General features: G+C 37.8%; 1 protein-coding gene across 11 annotated transcripts in view; it reads left to right on the top strand.

Moving 5' to 3' along the window:
* Positions 1 to 4,049, top strand: part of Dzip3 (DAZ interacting protein 3, zinc finger) — a 69,915-nt gene extending 65,866 nt beyond the window's left edge. For 5 of the 11 annotated variants that reach the window (XR_001781815.2, XM_030249092.1, XM_030249093.1 and 2 more), the window contains 3 exons: positions 422 to 547; positions 634 to 735; positions 2,175 to 4,045. Coding sequence is in view for 8 of the 11 variants with exons in the window: in XM_030249092.1 (XP_030104952.1) it covers positions 422 to 547; positions 634 to 735; positions 2,175 to 2,285 (339 nt within the window). In the remaining 3 variants the exon portion in view is untranslated. Of the gene's footprint in view, positions 1 to 421; positions 548 to 633; positions 736 to 931 lie in introns of all 11 variants that reach the window. The other 6 variants (XR_001781814.2, XR_003951784.1, XM_017316967.2 and 3 more) reach the window with 3 other exon arrangements.
* Positions 4,050 to 18,028: the final 13,979 nt, after the last annotated feature.

Below are 18,028 nucleotides of genomic sequence, written 5' to 3'. Positions count from 1 at the left end.
AACAACAACAAACTTTAATTCTGTATTCTCATATCTGTAATAGTTTCACAACATGTTAAAGAATCAAGTATCAATAGCTTAATCATAGGACATCATTGATTAGCAGTGAATCCTCAAATTCAACTTGACAAATGACAAGGAAGTGTTTTTGATCAGACTAGAATAAACCTGATCCCTTTCCATCTTCTAATGGCTTCCTTGAGTAATTCTGAATGAAATTTTTGTTTGGTTTTGTTTCTGATTTTCTGGAATGATTTTATTTAAAAGTACTCTTTACATAGCTCTAAGAAATACTGCCAGCATTTTTTCAAAATTTTTCATAAACATTGTTTATCCTTTTGGTAATTTTTGCTACAACCTATTCAGTTCTATAAATTGATACTGTTTTAGGATAATTCTTAAAAATAAATATTAATTTTAGAGTGAAGAAAAGTCTGCTCAAGATGGCAATAATGCTTCACCCAGCCACACTGCATCACAGCCTAATGCTCCCCAGGACCCCAAGTCAGCACAAGGTTCTGCCACATGGGAAGGAGACAAAGACATGGTGAGACCGAACTTATTAACTGTAAACACATTTAGGTCTGAGAGGAAAAGAATGGTCTAAAGTTTATCCTGTCTGTTTTTCTCTAGGATAATGAAGAGGAAGAAGAGGAGCCTTGTGTAATCTGTCATGAGAATTTGTCTCCAGAAAACCTTTCAGTTTTGCCTTGTGCTCACAAATTTCACTCTCAGGTAAATGTTTAAGCTTGTCCTGTTAACATTTTACCATTAATCAGCTAAGCAAGATCACTACCTTACTTACAAGGTCCATCAGCATCCTGTGCCATTTCACAGTCCCACTGGGCATAACTACACTTCACTCTGGGTGCCATACAGAAACGTTTAATCTGTCACTGTATACAGTCATGGTTGTGCTACTGTTTTTCAGGAGGACAGCCTGGAGATTTAAATGGTATACAGTATACAGTTCCCATGAACAGAACTAGGAGAAATATTGATTGACATAGCAATGAGTGACAAGACTAGCAACAAAGAAGTGCCACTTTACCCCGACTTGCTATAAATTCTACAGTGTTTGTTGTCCTGTAATAATGGCCCTTCTCATTTTAAAGCAGAAGGCTTTCTTAGTAATCTCTCTCAGCTCTTGTGTTTACGTGTGAAGGTTTAGATCCTGGCGTGTTGATGCTAGAGAAGTGTGAGGCTGGCATATCTTTTGTGTTCTTGATATTTCCATGTTATTACCTGGTGCTGCTGCTGTGTAACTGTTACTCATGTATAATGTATCGCCCAAATCCTCTTGTGATTTGACAAAAGAAAAGATAATCTTACAAGAAGTGTTTTCTTGGGGATTTTTTCAAACCATGTTTCAGAGATACAGTATGTGGTACCTGATACAAAATTGTCTTCTTCAATCTGAAGAGGTATGAAAAAATAGCCAATCCCAGATGTCTTCAAGATGACACTTAGCCACCCAGCTTTCCTATTTTGAAATTTTGATGTATGATGATTTTTAAAGAAAAGTGTTTAACAGAACTTATACCCACATCACAGTGAACAAGTATATGATTCATTCAGGTTACTCTTTAGAATTAGTTATTAGGCCCTAAACATAGTCCCTGTACATAATCCTTTTACCTGATTTGGCTCTCCATTATTCAAATATCAAAAACTCCTGGGTTTGATGTTAATATGTAGAGTCAAAACAAAGCCAATACTTTATAGTTCAAGATTGTTGTCATTGTCACCATAGAAAACAATCAGAAGAGACTTTTCCTCCAGGGAGTTTCAGGATTAGAGCCCCGTAAGGATATTGGTAACATTCATATGCTTAGTTATGATTTTTTAAAATGAATTATAAATGAAAAGAACGAATAAAATTGACAGAAGAGAGACTATAGCAGTCTTACCCAATATCCTTGTCAGGAAGAAGCACTAGTCATTTTTAAAATAGGGTGAGACCAAAATTCTAGTCAAATAGATTGGCTTAAAGATACTCTGCAGTTGCCAGCTGTGTTGCTTAGCAAACCAAAGAGGGAGCCACACTTAGAGCAGTTGGCTGGGCTTTCCAGTCCACCAGAAGATGTGATGGTTGGTGTCTACAGTGTATAGAGTGATAGCTGCCTCTGCTAGGCTAAATTTGAAACTCTGACTTGAATCATTTTGCTCCTTAGTGCATTAGACCATGGTTGATGCAACAGGGCACATGCCCCACCTGCAGACTCCATGTTTTGCAACCAGAAGAATTCCCTGGCCACCCCAACGGGCAGTTACCCAAGATCTGATACAAGGCAGGTAGCTATACCTAAGATCAGCTTTAGACACTGGGATTTAGTTCTGCTTTTTAATGAGCTAATTGTTTGAACAGTATTATGCAGCAGCATGTGCCTTGACCAGCTAATCAAACCAAAGCTGAGTCAAAGAGATTGAGACAGATCTACAGCACGTGTAATTAAATGGAAGAGACTAAAGAACATGGATTTTATTGCTTTTTGTAAGATTTTCCATCTGTAAACACAAGGCCTGTAAACATGACTATCAGTATATTTCTTAGAATGTCCTGCCTTTTCAGCCTTTTTTCTTCCTTCTTATTCTATTGTCTTTTCCTTTCTCTCAAGTATGATATATTTTATTTTCATGAAATGAGTTTAATAGAACAAGTAGAAGGGTAGGAAATTTCTATAGACTTTAGTTTTCTTAACTTTGAAAGCTTAGTATTAAAATATAATTATTGTAAGTTATATTTCTATCTTCTGAAATGGCCATACTTGCTAAGATTATGGACTTTGACACTGGTGACCATACAATGGTTTGTAATAGCTTGGGAGAGGTGATTATTATTTTTCAGACAGTACAGATCGTTTGTCAACTTGTTGTTGCCATGCAATTTCCACAATAACTATACTGTAGAAACTGCAACTAAGATTCTCCTTTCCCCCAAGAGCTAGTTCTTAAAAATTACACCACAAGATGTCTATATTCCCAATATTTAGCAAAATAAATATAGAATGAAGTTAGAATTTGAAATCAAGAGGTAATAAAAGGGGCAGATATGCAAATTAAGTTATTTGCTGGGATAAGTAATTGAAGTTTTACATTCCTTTGTAAACATACTCTTTGGTTCTTAGTCATTTACATTTGGAGTAATTAGAGGTTTTTGTTGTTGCTGTTTTGTTTTGTCTTCGTCTTTAAAAGTGTCTCCTTTATGTAGTTGTTCTGGGGAAGAGAAGAAGCCATTATATGTATTGCTGCTGCTTATGACAGAGTTGATATCCACTAAGGCCAGTTGTCTATCAAAGCTTAAGTTTCAATTCTTAGACAATAAAGCCTATTTTAAAAACTAGTGTAAATACCTGTAAGTATTGTACATGCCTGTACCTTCAAATGTAAAGTAAGCCACGGTACCTTGTGAGACATGTGTTCCTTGTGTTCCTTGGTTCATATTCACAATCTCAACTTTATTAATTTGGGGGGAAAGGTTTTTTGACTCAGCAACTATTTTGTCTGTATATTTCAGTGTAAATGTATCTTGAAGTTACTGTGAATCTCTATTTAAAAAGTCAATGCGTGTAATTGTATGCTAAACTTCTTTTTTTATTTTGAAATCAAACTGAAAAATATGAAGAAAAATAATTTTAAAATTTCAACATCTGAGGGGGTAAGTTGACTTGGCAGGTAATGGTGCTTGTTGCAGAGTTTGCTGACCTGAGTTCTATTGCTGGGACCTGCATGCTGAAAGGAACAAACCAATAGTTCACAAATTTTCCACTAACTTTCATGTGTACATTGTGGCTTTTGTGTGTACATGCACACAGTACTCATAGATGTACAAAAGAAAAAGAAAAGAAAGAGAATTTTTTAAATATGCCATTTGTCCATATATAAAATACCAACATTGTGTTTGAATTGCAAAAATCTAGAACTTATGGGACATTTAATCATTATGTTATCATGGTTATGTAGCAAGTTACCTTGTAAGATTTAGTTCTTGCTTGTAATTGTAATTTCATTTTTATGTGGAAAATAAAAATATTTCTGAATTGAATATCTATTTCTTTATGTATTCATCTTAAATGTGTCCAAACAAACTTTAATTTTCTATTTCAAATGTCTGCTCCTGTTGACTCGTACTTAAATTTTTCTTCTCTTTTGAGGAAATCATAGGAAAATGTCTAAGTTGTCAGCCAGCTCATCTTGTAAAATGTCAGGGATGACTGGGCATCTCAGAATACAGGAGTTTTGGGGACTCAGTTTTTCCTTATCTGACTTGTTTGTTTTGCAATTGAGTCTTGTCGAAAGTCATGTGGCTGGGCAGTAGATAAGCCACCTGGTACTGATGGCTCCTGATGCTCTACCACATGCCACCTTTACAAGTTCCTATGCTAGAGTGATAGTAGTGATGACTTGTCATTCTTAGCTTAAGGCAAGGGGCCAGAAGACTGAACATAGTCACTAATATATAGTGAGAATGTAGAAAGACACTACCTCACAAAGTCATTTCTAGTTCTACAGATGCTGAAGTTAATGGATCTATAAAACTGATGATACAAAAAAATGTTCACTGTCATGCTTTCTTCTGAGGAATGATCTTACCCTTATCAGAAACCAGTTAGCAACCAGAGAGCTCCTGGCATGGCAGTGTTTGTATCAAAAATACTTCAGGAGGCGCAATGAATAAGAGTGCTTACTGGCCAAGCGTGTGGACCTGAGTTTGAATCCTGTTGCCCCTATATAAAGAGTGGGGCAGGCTTTTTACCTGGTCTGTTCAGAAGGTGGACACAAAGAGCCTGGGAAGTTACTGAACAGACAGCCTACAAAACATGGGAAGCTTTAGGTTCAGTGACAGATTTTATCTCAAGGGAATATGGTGGAAGAAGAAAGAACAGGAGATCTAGAGCTACCGTCTGGACTCTGCACCTTTGTATGCACACACAAGATTTTTAAAACAAAGTAATCTGGAAGTATCCAGTTTGAACGTATACAACCACTCCTGCAGGAGTATATGCCTTGTGATATTTTCCTTTCTATTTATTTTTCTTGTTTATAACAGTTTTTAGAAGATATTCGTATGTGCTTGGTACTTTATTTGATCTACTTTTTTTTGTTTTGTTTTGTTTTTCGAGACAGGGTTTCTCTGTATAGCCCTGGCTGGCCTGGAATTCACTCTGTAGACCAGGCTGGCCTCGAACTCAGAAATCCGCCTGCCTCTTTAATCCCGAGTGCTGGGATTAAAGGTGTGCGCCACCACGCCCGGCTTTGATCTACTTTTGACAAGTATATATACTATGATTTCTTTAACATGGTGAATCTCAAGACTGAGATAAGGGGGAAATAATTTATTTAAGGTGACAGTTAAACATTCTACAAAGTAGCATTCTGAGAGTGTAATGCAGGTAGGTCTTCTGTCTTCTAGCTGGAGTTCCTATTAGTATTTTCACTTGCATCCATTTTAGGATTTACTTTGTACATAAAAAAAGTTGCACTTACTATATCTTAAATAATTCTCTTCAAATTATACAAGATAAACAGTAAGTTAAGTTTTCTAGGACTATAGTATTGGGTTTATAAAATACAAAGATATGGTAGTGATATCATATGGTGGAAAGAGTTTGACTTGCCTCTTTGATGTGATTAAGATGTTTCCAATTACTGAGAATTATTTTAACTTAAATATTAGTATTCCTTTTCACTCTTTAATCTTTCCCAGCTTAAAATTTTAATTTAATTTTATGGTTCCAGAAGAAAAGTTTGGTTTTTAAATTTGTCAAGAATACCCTATATTTGTAAGATATTCCTAAATACTACATTAACCATTTAGATGAGAATTCTATTATTTGAGTAATTCCCAGAAATGTATGATAATTTTTTTTAAAAATTGTAATTCTTCATTTGATTATTTTCCTAGAAATAGCAACAGAAACAACTAGCTGGCTGAGAGCTGTTTATTAACCAAACATTTATTAGTTTTCTCTCCCAAGTACCAAACTTCGCTTGGCTTATTTCATCTACTTAAGTTTACTTCTTGATGACCAACTCTATTTTAAATGATCTACTCTTGATAATTTGAAGAGACCAAAGAAGATAGCCATTAGTCCTACATCTAGGATTACAAAACTCCAGACAATATCACCTACTCTTGGTCTTGCTTTGATGTGTTTGAACTACATGAACTATACTATATCAGAATACTGCCTTGAAAGGTTGCACAACCAACAATGATATTTAATTAGAGTACAAAGTAATGGGTTTCACTATGACATTTTCATACCTGATTATCATTTTGCTTTGCTTATTATTTTTCCTACTATGGTAGAAAAATTATTAATCTCCATTTACATCAATGGTTTCCAACCTTTCTACTTCTGCAACCTGTAGTGACGATTATGAAATTTTTACTTCTTAAGAATAGGAAAGAAATTTCACAAGATAGAAACAGAGGTACTCTACCCAATTCATTCTATGTAGCCACAGTTACTCTGATACATAAACCACACAAAGACTGAACAAAGAAAAAGAATTTCAGACCAATTTCCCTTATGAATATCGATGCAAAAATACTCAATAAAATTCTCGCAATCTGAATCCAAGAACACATCAAAACGATCATCCGTGAGCAAGTAGGCTTCATCCCAGGGATGTAGGGATGGTTTAATATACGGAAATCCATCCACGTAATCCACTATATAAACAAACTCAAAGACAAACACCACATGATTATCTCGTTAGATGCTGAGAAAGCATTTGACAAAATCCAACACCCATTCATGATACAAAGTAGCATTCTGAGAGTGTAACGCAGGTAGGTCTTCTGTCTTCTAGCTGGAATTCCTATTAGTATTTTCACTTGCATCCATTTTAGGATTTACTTTGTACATAAAAAGTTGCACTTACTGTATCTTAAATAATTCTCTTCAATTTATATAAGATAAACAGTAAGTTAAGTTTTCTAGGACTATAGTATTGGGTTTATAAAATTTTGGATAATTCACGAACTCAAAGCCCATACCTAAAGATAATAAAAGCAATATACAGCAAACCAGTAGCCAACATCAAACTAAATGGAAAGAAACTTGAAGCACTCCCACTAAAATCAGGGAATAGACAAGACTGCCCACTTTTTTCCTACCTATTCAATATAGTACTTGAAGCCCTAGCCAGAGCAATTAGAAAACAAAAGAAGATCAAGGGGATACAAATTGGAAAGGAAGAAGTCAAACTATCACTTTTTGCAGATGATATTTTAGTATATATAAGTGACCCTAAAAATTCCACCAGAGAACTCCTAAACCTGATAAACAGCAGGTTTAGGATTTCAGTGCAGTGGCTGGATATAAAATTAACTCAAGCAAATCAGTGGCCTTTCTCTACACAAAGGATAAACAGGCTGAGAAAGAAATTAGGGAAACAACACCCTTCACAATAGTCACAAATAATATAAAATACCTTGGTGTGACTCTAAGGAAGTGAAAGATCTGTATGATAAGAACTTCAAGTCTCTGAAGAAAGAAATTGAAGAAGATCTCAGAAGATGGAAAGATCTCCCATGCTCATGGATTGGCAGGATTAATATAGTCAAAATGGCTATCTTGCTGAAAGCAATCTACAGATTCAGTGCAATCCCCATCAAAATCCTAACTCAATTCTTCACCAAGTTAGAAAGGGCAATTTGCAAATTCGTCAGGAATAACAAAAAATATAGGATAGCAAAAACTATTCTCAACAATAAAAGAATTTCTTGAGTCACCATGCCTGACCTCAAGCTGTACTACAGAGCAATTGTGATAAAAACTTCATGGTGCTGGTACAGCAACAGACAAGTAGATCAATGGAATAGAATTGAAGACTCATAAATGAATCCACACACCTATGGTCACTTGATCTTTGACAAGGGAGCTAAAACCATCCAGTGGTTTTAACACAACAGCATTTTCACCAAATGGTGCTGGCACAACTGGCCGGTATCATGTAGAAGAATGCAAATTGATTCACTCTTATCTCCTTGTATAAAGCTCATATCTAAGTGGATCAAGAAACTCCACATAACTTGTTTGAGTTAATCCATTCCTATCTCCTTGTACTAAGGTCAAATCTAAGTGGATCAAGGAACTCCACATAAACCAGAGACAGTGAAAGTTATAGAGGATGAAGTGGGGAAAAGCCTCGCAGATATGGGCACAGGGGGAAAATTCCTGAATGGAACAGGCTTGTGCTGTACGATCGAGAATCAACAAATGGGACCTCATAAAATTGCAAAGCTTCTGTAAGGCAAAAAACACTCAATAAAACAAAAAGGCCACTAACAGATCTTTACCTATCCTAAACCAGATAGGGAACTAATATCCAATATATATAAGGAACTCAAGAGGGGTGGACTCCAGAAAATCAAATAACCCCATTAAAAATTGGGGCTCAGAGCTAAACAAAGAATTCTCACCTGGGGAATACTGAATGGCTGAGAAGCACCTGAAAAAAATGTTCAACATCCTTAATCATCAGAGAAATGCAAATCAAAACAACCCTGAGATTCTACCTCACACCAGTCAGAATGGCTAACATCAAAAATTCAGGTGACAGCAGATGCTGGTGAGGATGTGGGGAAAGAGGAACACTCCTCCATTGCTGGTGGGATTGCAAACTTGTACAACCACTCTGGAAATCAGTCTGGCGGTTCCTCAGAAAATTGGACATAGTACTACCGGAGGATCCAGCAATACCTCTCCTGGGCATATATCCAGAAGATGTCCCAACCGGCAAGAAGGACACATGCTCCACTATGTTCATAGCAGCCTTATTTATAATAGCCAGAAACTGGAAAGAACCCAGATGCCCCTCAACAGAGGAATGGATACAGAAAATGTGGTACATTTACACAATGGAGTACTACTCAGCTACTAAAAAGAATGAATTTATGAAATTCCTAGCCAAATGGATGGACCTGGAGGGCATCATCCTGTGTGAGGTAACCCAATCACAAAAGAACTCACATGATATGTACTCACTGATAAGTGGATATTAGCCTAAAAACTTAGAATATCCAAGATATAAGATACAATTTGTAAAACACATGAAACTCAAGAAGAACGAAGACCAAAGTGTGGACCCTTTGTCCCTTCTTAGAATTGGGAACAAAACACCCATGGAATGTGTTACAAAGTTTGGAGCTGAGACGAAAGGATGAACCATCTAGAGACTGCCATATCCGGTTATCCATCCCATAATTAGCCTCCAAATGCTGACACCATTGCATACACTAGCAAGATTTTGCTGAAAGGACCCTGATATAGTCTCTCTTGTGAGACTATGCCGGGGCCTAGCAAACACAGAAGTGGATGCTCACAGTCAGCTTTTGGATGGATCACAGGGCCCCCAATGGAGAAGCCAGCGAAAGTACCCAAGGAGCTAAAGGGATCTGCAACCCTATAGCTGGAACAACAATATGAACTCACCAGTACCCCCCCTCCACACCCTGAACTCTTATCTCTAGCTGCATATGTATCAGAAGATGGCCTAGTTGGCCATCATTGGGAAGAGAGGCCCCTTGGTCTTGCAAACTTCATATGCCTAAGTACAGGGGAACGCCAGGGCCAAGAAGTGGGAGTGGGGAGGGGGAGGAAAGTGGGGGGGGCATGGGGGAGTTTTGGGATAACATTGGAAATGTAAATGAAGAAAATACCTAATTTAAAAAAGAAAAAAGAAAGTCCACATAAAACCAGAGACTCTGAAACTTATAAAGGAGTAAGTGGGGAAAAGCCTCAAAAATATGGGCACAGGGGAAAAAATTACTGAACAGAACAACAATGGCTTGTGCTGTAAGATCAAGAATTGACAAATGGGACCTCATATAATTGTAAAGCTTCTGTAAGGCAAGCGACACTGTCAAGACAAAGAGGCCACCAACAGATTGGGAAAGGATCTTGACCATTCCTAAATCTGATAGGGGACTAATATATACAAAGAACTCAAGAAGCTGGACTCCAGAAAATCAAATAAACCTATTTTTAAAAATGGGGTACAGAGCTAAACAGAATTCTCAACTGAGGAATATGGAATGGCTGAGACACACCTGAAAAAATGTTCAACATCTTTAATCATCAAGAAAATGAAAATAAAAACAACCCTGAGATTCCACCTCACACCAGTCAGAATGGCTAAGATCAAAAACTCAGGTGACAGTAGATGCTGGCAAGGATGTGGAGAAAGGAACACTCTTCCATTGCTGGTGGGATTGCAAACTGTGGAAATCAGTTTGGCGGATCCTCAGAAAATTGGACATAGTAATACTGGAAGATCCAGCAATACCTTTCCTGGGCATATACCCAGAAGATGTTCCAACTTATAATAAGGACACATGCTCCACTATGTTCATAGCAGCCTTATTTATGATAGCCAGAAGCTGGAAAGAACCCAGATGTCCCCCAACAGAAGAATGGATACAGAAAATGTGGTACATTTACACAGTGGAGTACTACTCTGCTATTAAAAACAGTGAATTTATGAAATTCTTAGACAAATGGATGGATCTGGAGTATATCATCCTGAGTGAGGTAACCCAATCACAAAAGAACACACATGATATGCACTTATTGATAAGTGTATATTAGCCCAGAAACTTAGAATACCCAAGATACAATTTGCAAAGCACATGAAAATCATGAAGAAGGAAGACCAAGTGTGGATACTTCGTTCCTTCTGAAAATGGGGAACAAAATACCCATGGAAGAAGTTACAGAGACAAAGTTCGGAGCAGAGCCTGAAGGAACGACCATCCAGAGGCTGTCCCACTTGGGGATCCACTCCGTAAACAACCACCAAACCCAGACACTAACCTGCTGACAGGAGCCTGATATAGCTGTCTCCTGTGAGGCTCTGCCAGTGCTTCATCCATTGGACAGATCCCAAGGTCCCAAATGAAGGAGCCAGAGAAAAACCCAGGGAGCTGAAGGGGACTGAAGCCCCATAGAAGGAACATCAATATGAACTAACCAGTTCCCACAGAGCTTCTTGGAACTATACCACCAATCAAAGAAAGCACATGGTAGAACTTGTGGCTCCAGCTATATATGTAGCAGAGGATGGCCTAGTCGGTAATGAATGGGGAGGAGAGGCCCTTGGTCCTGTGAAGGCATTGCCCAGTATAGGGGAATGCCAGGACCAGGAATGGGAGTGGGTGGGTTGGGGATCAGGGAGGGGGAGAGTATAGGGGATTTTCAGAGGAGAAACTAGGAAAGGGGAAAACATTTGAAATGTAAATAAAGAAAATATCTAATAAAAAGTAAAGAAACATATTATGCATATATATATATGAGCCTGTTTTCACTATAAGCCCATCTGCATCAGCTATGATTTGCTTCATGCTCTAGCAGAAGCATGGTTTTCCAAGCTGCAAATAGTTTCTGTGATTGTGTGACATCAGAATTCTGGTAACTTTTCATAGAGTATATAAATGCTGGGATCCTGAGAGTCAGAGTTGGTAGTTGGTGATTATTTAGGGGAATTGGTTTCCATTTTTTATATTCATGCTCAAAGAAGAAACAAGAAAACAGAAATTAGGTTGAAATCTCTCTCTCTCTTTCTCTCTCTCTCTCTCTCTCTCTCTCTCTCTCTCTCTCTCTCTCTCTCTCTCTCTCTCCTCCTCCTCCTCCTCCTCCCTCTCTCTCTCCTCTCTCTCTCTCTCCTCTCCTCCCCTCCCCTCCCCTCCCCTCTTCTCCCCTCTCCTCTTCTCTTTCTTTCTCTTATGTCTAGCAATAGGGGTTGAAAGGGGGTGGGGTCGGGTGGCAGAAATATGCAACTTGGGAAGCCAACTCAAAGCAAGAGTGAGGCAAAGACATGTCCAAATCCCCAAAATCTCATAGTGAGCAGGAGTAAGGACTGCTTCTTCTCTGTTCTGGGCCTGCATGCCCCAGTGCATGTGGCTTGTATAACCCTCATCTCTGCCACCCTTGAAGTTGTCATGTAATATCATACTGTCTTTTTGACAAGAAAAGTACAGCAGGTATAAGGAGAAGGAGAGAGAGGACAGAAGAAAAGATGGAAGGAAGGATTGGGAGACAAGAAAAGTGAAGAAACTGAATACTTAGGGGTTAGGAAGATATTTCTTCAGTCAAGATAGGAGCCAAACAAGATTAGGATAGTCTTGAAGAGACAGTATCTCCTGAGAAGGAAGTCAGATATGCATATTCTAACATTGATGCCTGACTGGTGTTTTAGAAGGGTTAGGGCACATATTTTGCCTTTTTAATTTCAAATGCTATGTTCGTATTTGTTTAGAACAGGTCCTAAAGGTTGCATCACTGTAAGGGTGATGCAATTTCACAACAACTACTGTGATTTTTGATAGCAGTAATATACTTCTGCTGTGTGAGTAATTTGTCAGTGTGCTCTGACAACTCAGAGAGAATAGCATTGTAGAAGAAACTACAGCTGAGGGCCTTTCATTTCTTTAGACTGTATTTTATGACAAAAATATTAGCTACCTCTAATCAATAAAGATACATGTTTACATTATTCTAATTCAAGGAAGAATTCCTTTCAGTTCCAAGGGCATAAGACAAAGCCATACCTCAGCAACTGAAGGTGAAGTGCTTTCATTTCGTTTAAGAAAAGTAAATTGTTTCATGAGTTGTAAGCACATTTAAAGTATTATCAAATCATTACCAAAAAAGCTAAATGAAATCTTAATGACATCATTTGTTAGAGATGTATGTGTATAAATCTATTTTCTTTATTAAATTGTATAAATTAAAATATAATTACCTCATTTTCTCCCTTCCCCTTCCTCCACCCAACCCATGTATGGCCCACCCCCAAATTCAGAGCTTCTCTTTTTCTTTATTTTTATGTGTACATGCACACACACATGCATACGAATACATAAATTTAACAGGCTTAGTCCACATAATGCTACTTACGAATAATGATTTCAGGACCATTTGATATTGGATAACCAATTAGAGGACTCTTCCTTGATGAAGACCATTTCTCCCACTCTCAGCTTTCCTTAGTTGCCTGTAGTTTTTTTGTTTGTTTTTTGTTTGTTTGTTTGTTTGTTTGTTTGTTTGTTTGTTTGTTTTGTCTAGGGTTTGATTCCTGTGTATTTTCCCTCTTCCATGTTGGATGTCTTCTGGTATTGTCATTGTTCATTTTCCCCCCTTTTGACACAGACCCTTGTTACATGGCATAGGCTGATCTTGAATATGTAGACTCTAGTGATTCTCTTGCCTCCTTTGTGGTCAGAATTTCAGTTGTATATCACCAAGCATGGCAATATGTCTTCTAAGGGATAAAGCCTCACAGCTACTCTCTGCCATCTCTTCTCTATACCCATCAAAGGCATGGCATTTTTAGCAGATCCTCATACCAGAGTGATGATGGACCTCATGTGTAAGTGATTAGTATGTGCTTACTATGTCTGACTGATACTTTACACATAGTCCTTGAACTGATGAGCATTAGAACAGAAATCTCGGGGTAACTCAGAGCTTGTATTCTGGACCACATGGATCATAAGAGTGACTGTAAACTATTGGAAGTTCTTGAACCTATAGGGTTTTGAAATAACTGATAATCAGCAAGATCCATTTAGATTGCTTCATTTTCCATGATGATGACTGGCACAGCTTGAAATGTTCTTTCTATTTAAAGAATTGCCTGGCATTTAGGAAATATTTTAATAAATAGTTAACTGATAAATAAATGAGTTTGTGAATTAAATGGAATTTACATAAGAAAACAGAAGATGATCATCTTAGAGTAGTACAGTGACTGGAAACAACTGCTGGCTAGAGAGATATTTTCAACGATCATCTATAAAGATCCTCACAAAATATTTCACAGTTACTACTGACACTTGTGACAGGAATAATTTAAGACCTTGAAACATTTAAAGTACAATTAAGAATAAAAACTTAAATATCTATATTCTGTTTTTAATGGAGAAATGGATATACCAATAATACTGACACTTGGAAAACCTACGAGAAATTAGTGAATATTTAAATCTACCTAATGGAGACATTATGAAGAAGTTAAGATAGCTATTGCTATAGAAGTAATGTAAGCTTGCATTTGCACTGAGATGCATTTCGTAAATGCTTTATCTGCTGAAGATATTGATGTGTTTGAGGCTTAGTTCATGAATGTTGAAATAAAAGCAACTACATATTTCCTGAAGAGGAATAGGGAGCCCAAAAGAAATGGGGGTTTGAGATTAATGAGAAACCCAGAACCTACGTACCAAGAACTCAGAAACAATAGGACCCTAGAGGGGGTGAAGATAAATCAGAAATCAACCAGGCATGATTGGGTAGCAGTGACTCACTTCTACTCTATCTTCATTATAGAGATGAGTAAATACCTTTAGGAAAAGAAAGTTCTCCAGGAAGCCCTAAAATGTTTTTATACATGGCAACTGAAATTTCACAAACAAAAAATTTATCAAGCAGATCAATCGCAAATCACTCTTACAGATGTAACAATGGAAAAGGTTTGAAATACTGTAGAAATTACCACCGAGACAAAATGTGACCATGAGCTGTTCAGAAAATGCTACAAATAGGTACAAATAAGTATGTTCCATACAGGATTGCTGTAGAGCTTCAATTTTTACATAATGTCCCCAGAGCACAGTGAAGCAAAGAATAAAGGAGAGACTTGTGTGCTACTTTTGGATATCACTGTATGTTTCGGAAACCTTTGGCATGTGTATCTTCCATTCCATTCTAGAAGAAAAATGAAAACATGAGGCCATAAAAGGCTGCACATGCATGATCAAAGTAAGAACGCTCATCTCCAGTTTGTATAGCCTACATTACCTCTTTCCAGGCAAATGTATAAGCAATTCAAAGAAGGAACACTTACGCTTACAACAATTTGAATGAGTCATGATTGTGTTGAAATCATGAGTCACCTTCATGATGGCCTTACATAAAATTCCAGAAAATACAAACATATTAATGAAAAGCACACCATTGGGATGAAGAGAATGTGGAAGGACAAATTAATTGTTGTTGTAAAATAAGAAAAATAACAAGGTGAGGTAAAAATGTGTTCATACTGTGAAGATAGTTTGATGAGTATATGCATGCACCAGAACTTACCAAGTGCTGGGAGTGGTAGTGCACATCTTTATCCTGGACACTTGAAAGGCAGAGCCAGGAGGGTCTCTCTGAATTGAAAGTCAACATGATGAGTTCCAGTCCAATCAATCTCTAACAATCAAAAGAACTTACCAAATTATAAGCTTTATATGTGGATGTAATATGAAAAAGTGAGCATTAAATTTACATAACAAGGTCATTACATTTTATGTTTGTGCTATTCTAATGGAGCAAAGATGCTAAGGCAAAACTCATTCTAAACTACTACCCATTTGGCTGGATGTGGATTCCTCTACTTTTCTATTGATCTAATTCTGTAAAAGCTTTAGAGTTTAGGTATTTGCCCACATCCTTTTCTGACAATATTCACAGAATGATTCTGGCAATATCACCTAATTCTTCCATCATTCCTGAAAGCATGCTCCCTCTTTTAAAAGAAATCTACTATCACTTAGAGCAGTGATTCTCAGTCTTCAAAATGCAATTTAATGTAGTTCCTCATGTTATAGTGACCACCAAAATAAAATTATTTTTGTTGTGACTTCAGAACTGTAATTTTGCTACTATTATGAATTGTAATATAAATAGTTGTAGAGATGGGCTTGCCAAAGACTCATGACTCAGGCTGGGCCCTGTGTTAAAGGTTTAAAAAGAAAAGGAAAACCATTTGCCTGTGTGAGTGTCACTGAAGAGTACATTAGCTCTGTTGTTAAGGAGAACTGATTGCCAGCTACATAACTCTGAGTAAACATTACCTTTTCTAGCCTCAGTTCTATCATTTTGGCAATTCTAATCTGACAAGATTTTCTTGAAGGGGTGTTGAATATGATTTAATAGAATACTTTTTGTATGGGTCAGCCTTGCATTACTACAGTGTAATACCCCAGGCAATTAAATTCTAAAAAAAAAAAAAAAATGTTTAGCTCACAGTTTAGAACTTTCAAAGGCATGACACCTGCATTAGTTTATATTTGGTAAGGATGCTGCATGGTGGCATGTCTTGAGAGAGGGGAAGAAGGGAAAAAAGAGGTAGTGTAGGAAAAGAAAAGGAATGAATGAGAGAGACTGAAGGTGGAAGAGGAATATGGAGGGAGAAAGGAGAGAGAGAGAGCCCTATAATCTGCTTTAGGAGCCTGTCTGTCATCCAGAAGATCCTGTTTACTCCTGAGCTACAACATCTGTTACCTACCATAACCTTAGCACTGACATGAAAGAATACAATAGGACTCCTTTCTTTCTATTGTTGCTTGAAGCCCCTTACTTCATTGTAGAGATTCAGTGCTGTTGAGACTTCAGCTGAGGCTTCAAGAGTAAAAGGTAAATGAAATTCTAAGCCAATAGGTCTCAAGGTTGGCTGCCTGTTTGTTGTGGTTTGTATATGCAGGGGCTCCAAAATACTCCTATATTGAAAGCTTGGTGGCATTATGAACTAACCAGTACCCCGGAGCTCTTGACTCTAGCTGCATATGTATCAAAAGATGGCCTAGTCGGCCATCACTGGAAAGAGAGGCCCATTGGACACGCAAACTTTATATGCCCCAGTACAGGGGAACGCCAGGGCCAAAAGGGGGGAGTGGGTGGGTAGGGGAGTGGGGGTGGGTGGGTATGGGGGGCTTTTGGTATAGCATTGGAAATGTAAATGAGCTAAATACCTAATAAAAAATGGAAAAGAAAAAAAAAGAAAGCTTGGTGGCCAACTGGTAGTGATATTTTGGAAGGTGGTGATAATGTTGGGGAACTAGATAGAGGAAGTAAGTCAGTGAGATCAAGTCCTAGGGACCAGTACCTTTTCCTTATCTCCTTTTGGACAGTTTCGGTCTCCTATCTATCACTTTCTGCCACATGCTTCCACTGTAATGAGCACTTAGAGGAGATGGAGAGAAGGACTATAGACTGAAACCTCTAAAACCAAATGTAAGAGCCAAATAATTCCCTTTCATCAGGTATTTTGTCCCAGACAAAGGTCTGATTAATGCATTGAGATCACAAGAGGAGATTAAAGCAAATATTCAAACAAAAATCTTTAATACTTGAGTTCTATTTAATTGATGATACAGCTGGGCATTAGGGTACTTCAGAGATCTCCAAGAGATACTAATATGGAGCCAAGCTCACAAGGTATTGCTAATATTACTGAAATGGTATTGAATAACTGTAGATTTTATTTTAAAATTAGTACTGGTACTGGTGGGAGCTAAGATTCTGAATCTCTAATGATCTCCATCTAATGGTGATGCTGTTGGTCCTGGGATGATCTTTCAGTAGAAAAACTAAACAATGGGAGCATCAGCACTACCAGAACTCTTTGTAAAGCTAAAGATTCCTAGCTCCAACCCATGAGATAGATTCCCCCCACCTCTTGTACTCCTTCTGTGGGCCAGATAGATGAATCTGAGCAGCAATTTTCTTAAAACCAAGTCTCTAGATTCTCCTGCCACCTCACCTCCCACGTTCATCAGACCTGAGATTCCTGAACCATACAGGTTAGCTTCCCTTCCCCCACCTATCTTCCCTGCTGGCTGAGCCCTTTAGACCAAGCCAGTCTTCCCTGAGCAGCCTGCTATCCCAGAGGGTCCCTCCATTTTCCTGATACCTCTCCTCCCACCTTCATGAGAACTGAAGCTTCTGAACCATACAGATCTGCAGGTCTAGAACCATACAGACCTGCAAATCTGGAACCATATAGCCCAAGGATATTCATCAGAGGCCTGCCACACCAGGACTATGGATATTTACCCCTCTACCAATACTACTATAACAAGAACATCCAGGAACTAAAACCGTCCAGAATATGATCAACAAAAAACAGCAATATGATACCTCCAAAGCACAGCTACCCCAATTACAGCAAGCCCTGGATAGCCTAACACAACTGAAACACAAGAAATTGACCTAAAATCCAATCTAATAGATGATAGAGGCCTTTAAAGAGG

This window comes from Mus musculus, chromosome 16, assembly GCF_000001635.26.
Source record: "Mus musculus strain C57BL/6J chromosome 16, GRCm38.p6 C57BL/6J".
Lineage (NCBI taxonomy): Eukaryota > Metazoa > Chordata > Mammalia > Rodentia > Muridae > Mus > Mus musculus.
Note: the sequence above shows the minus strand (reverse complement) of the source record. Positions and strands in the feature narration are given on the sequence as shown.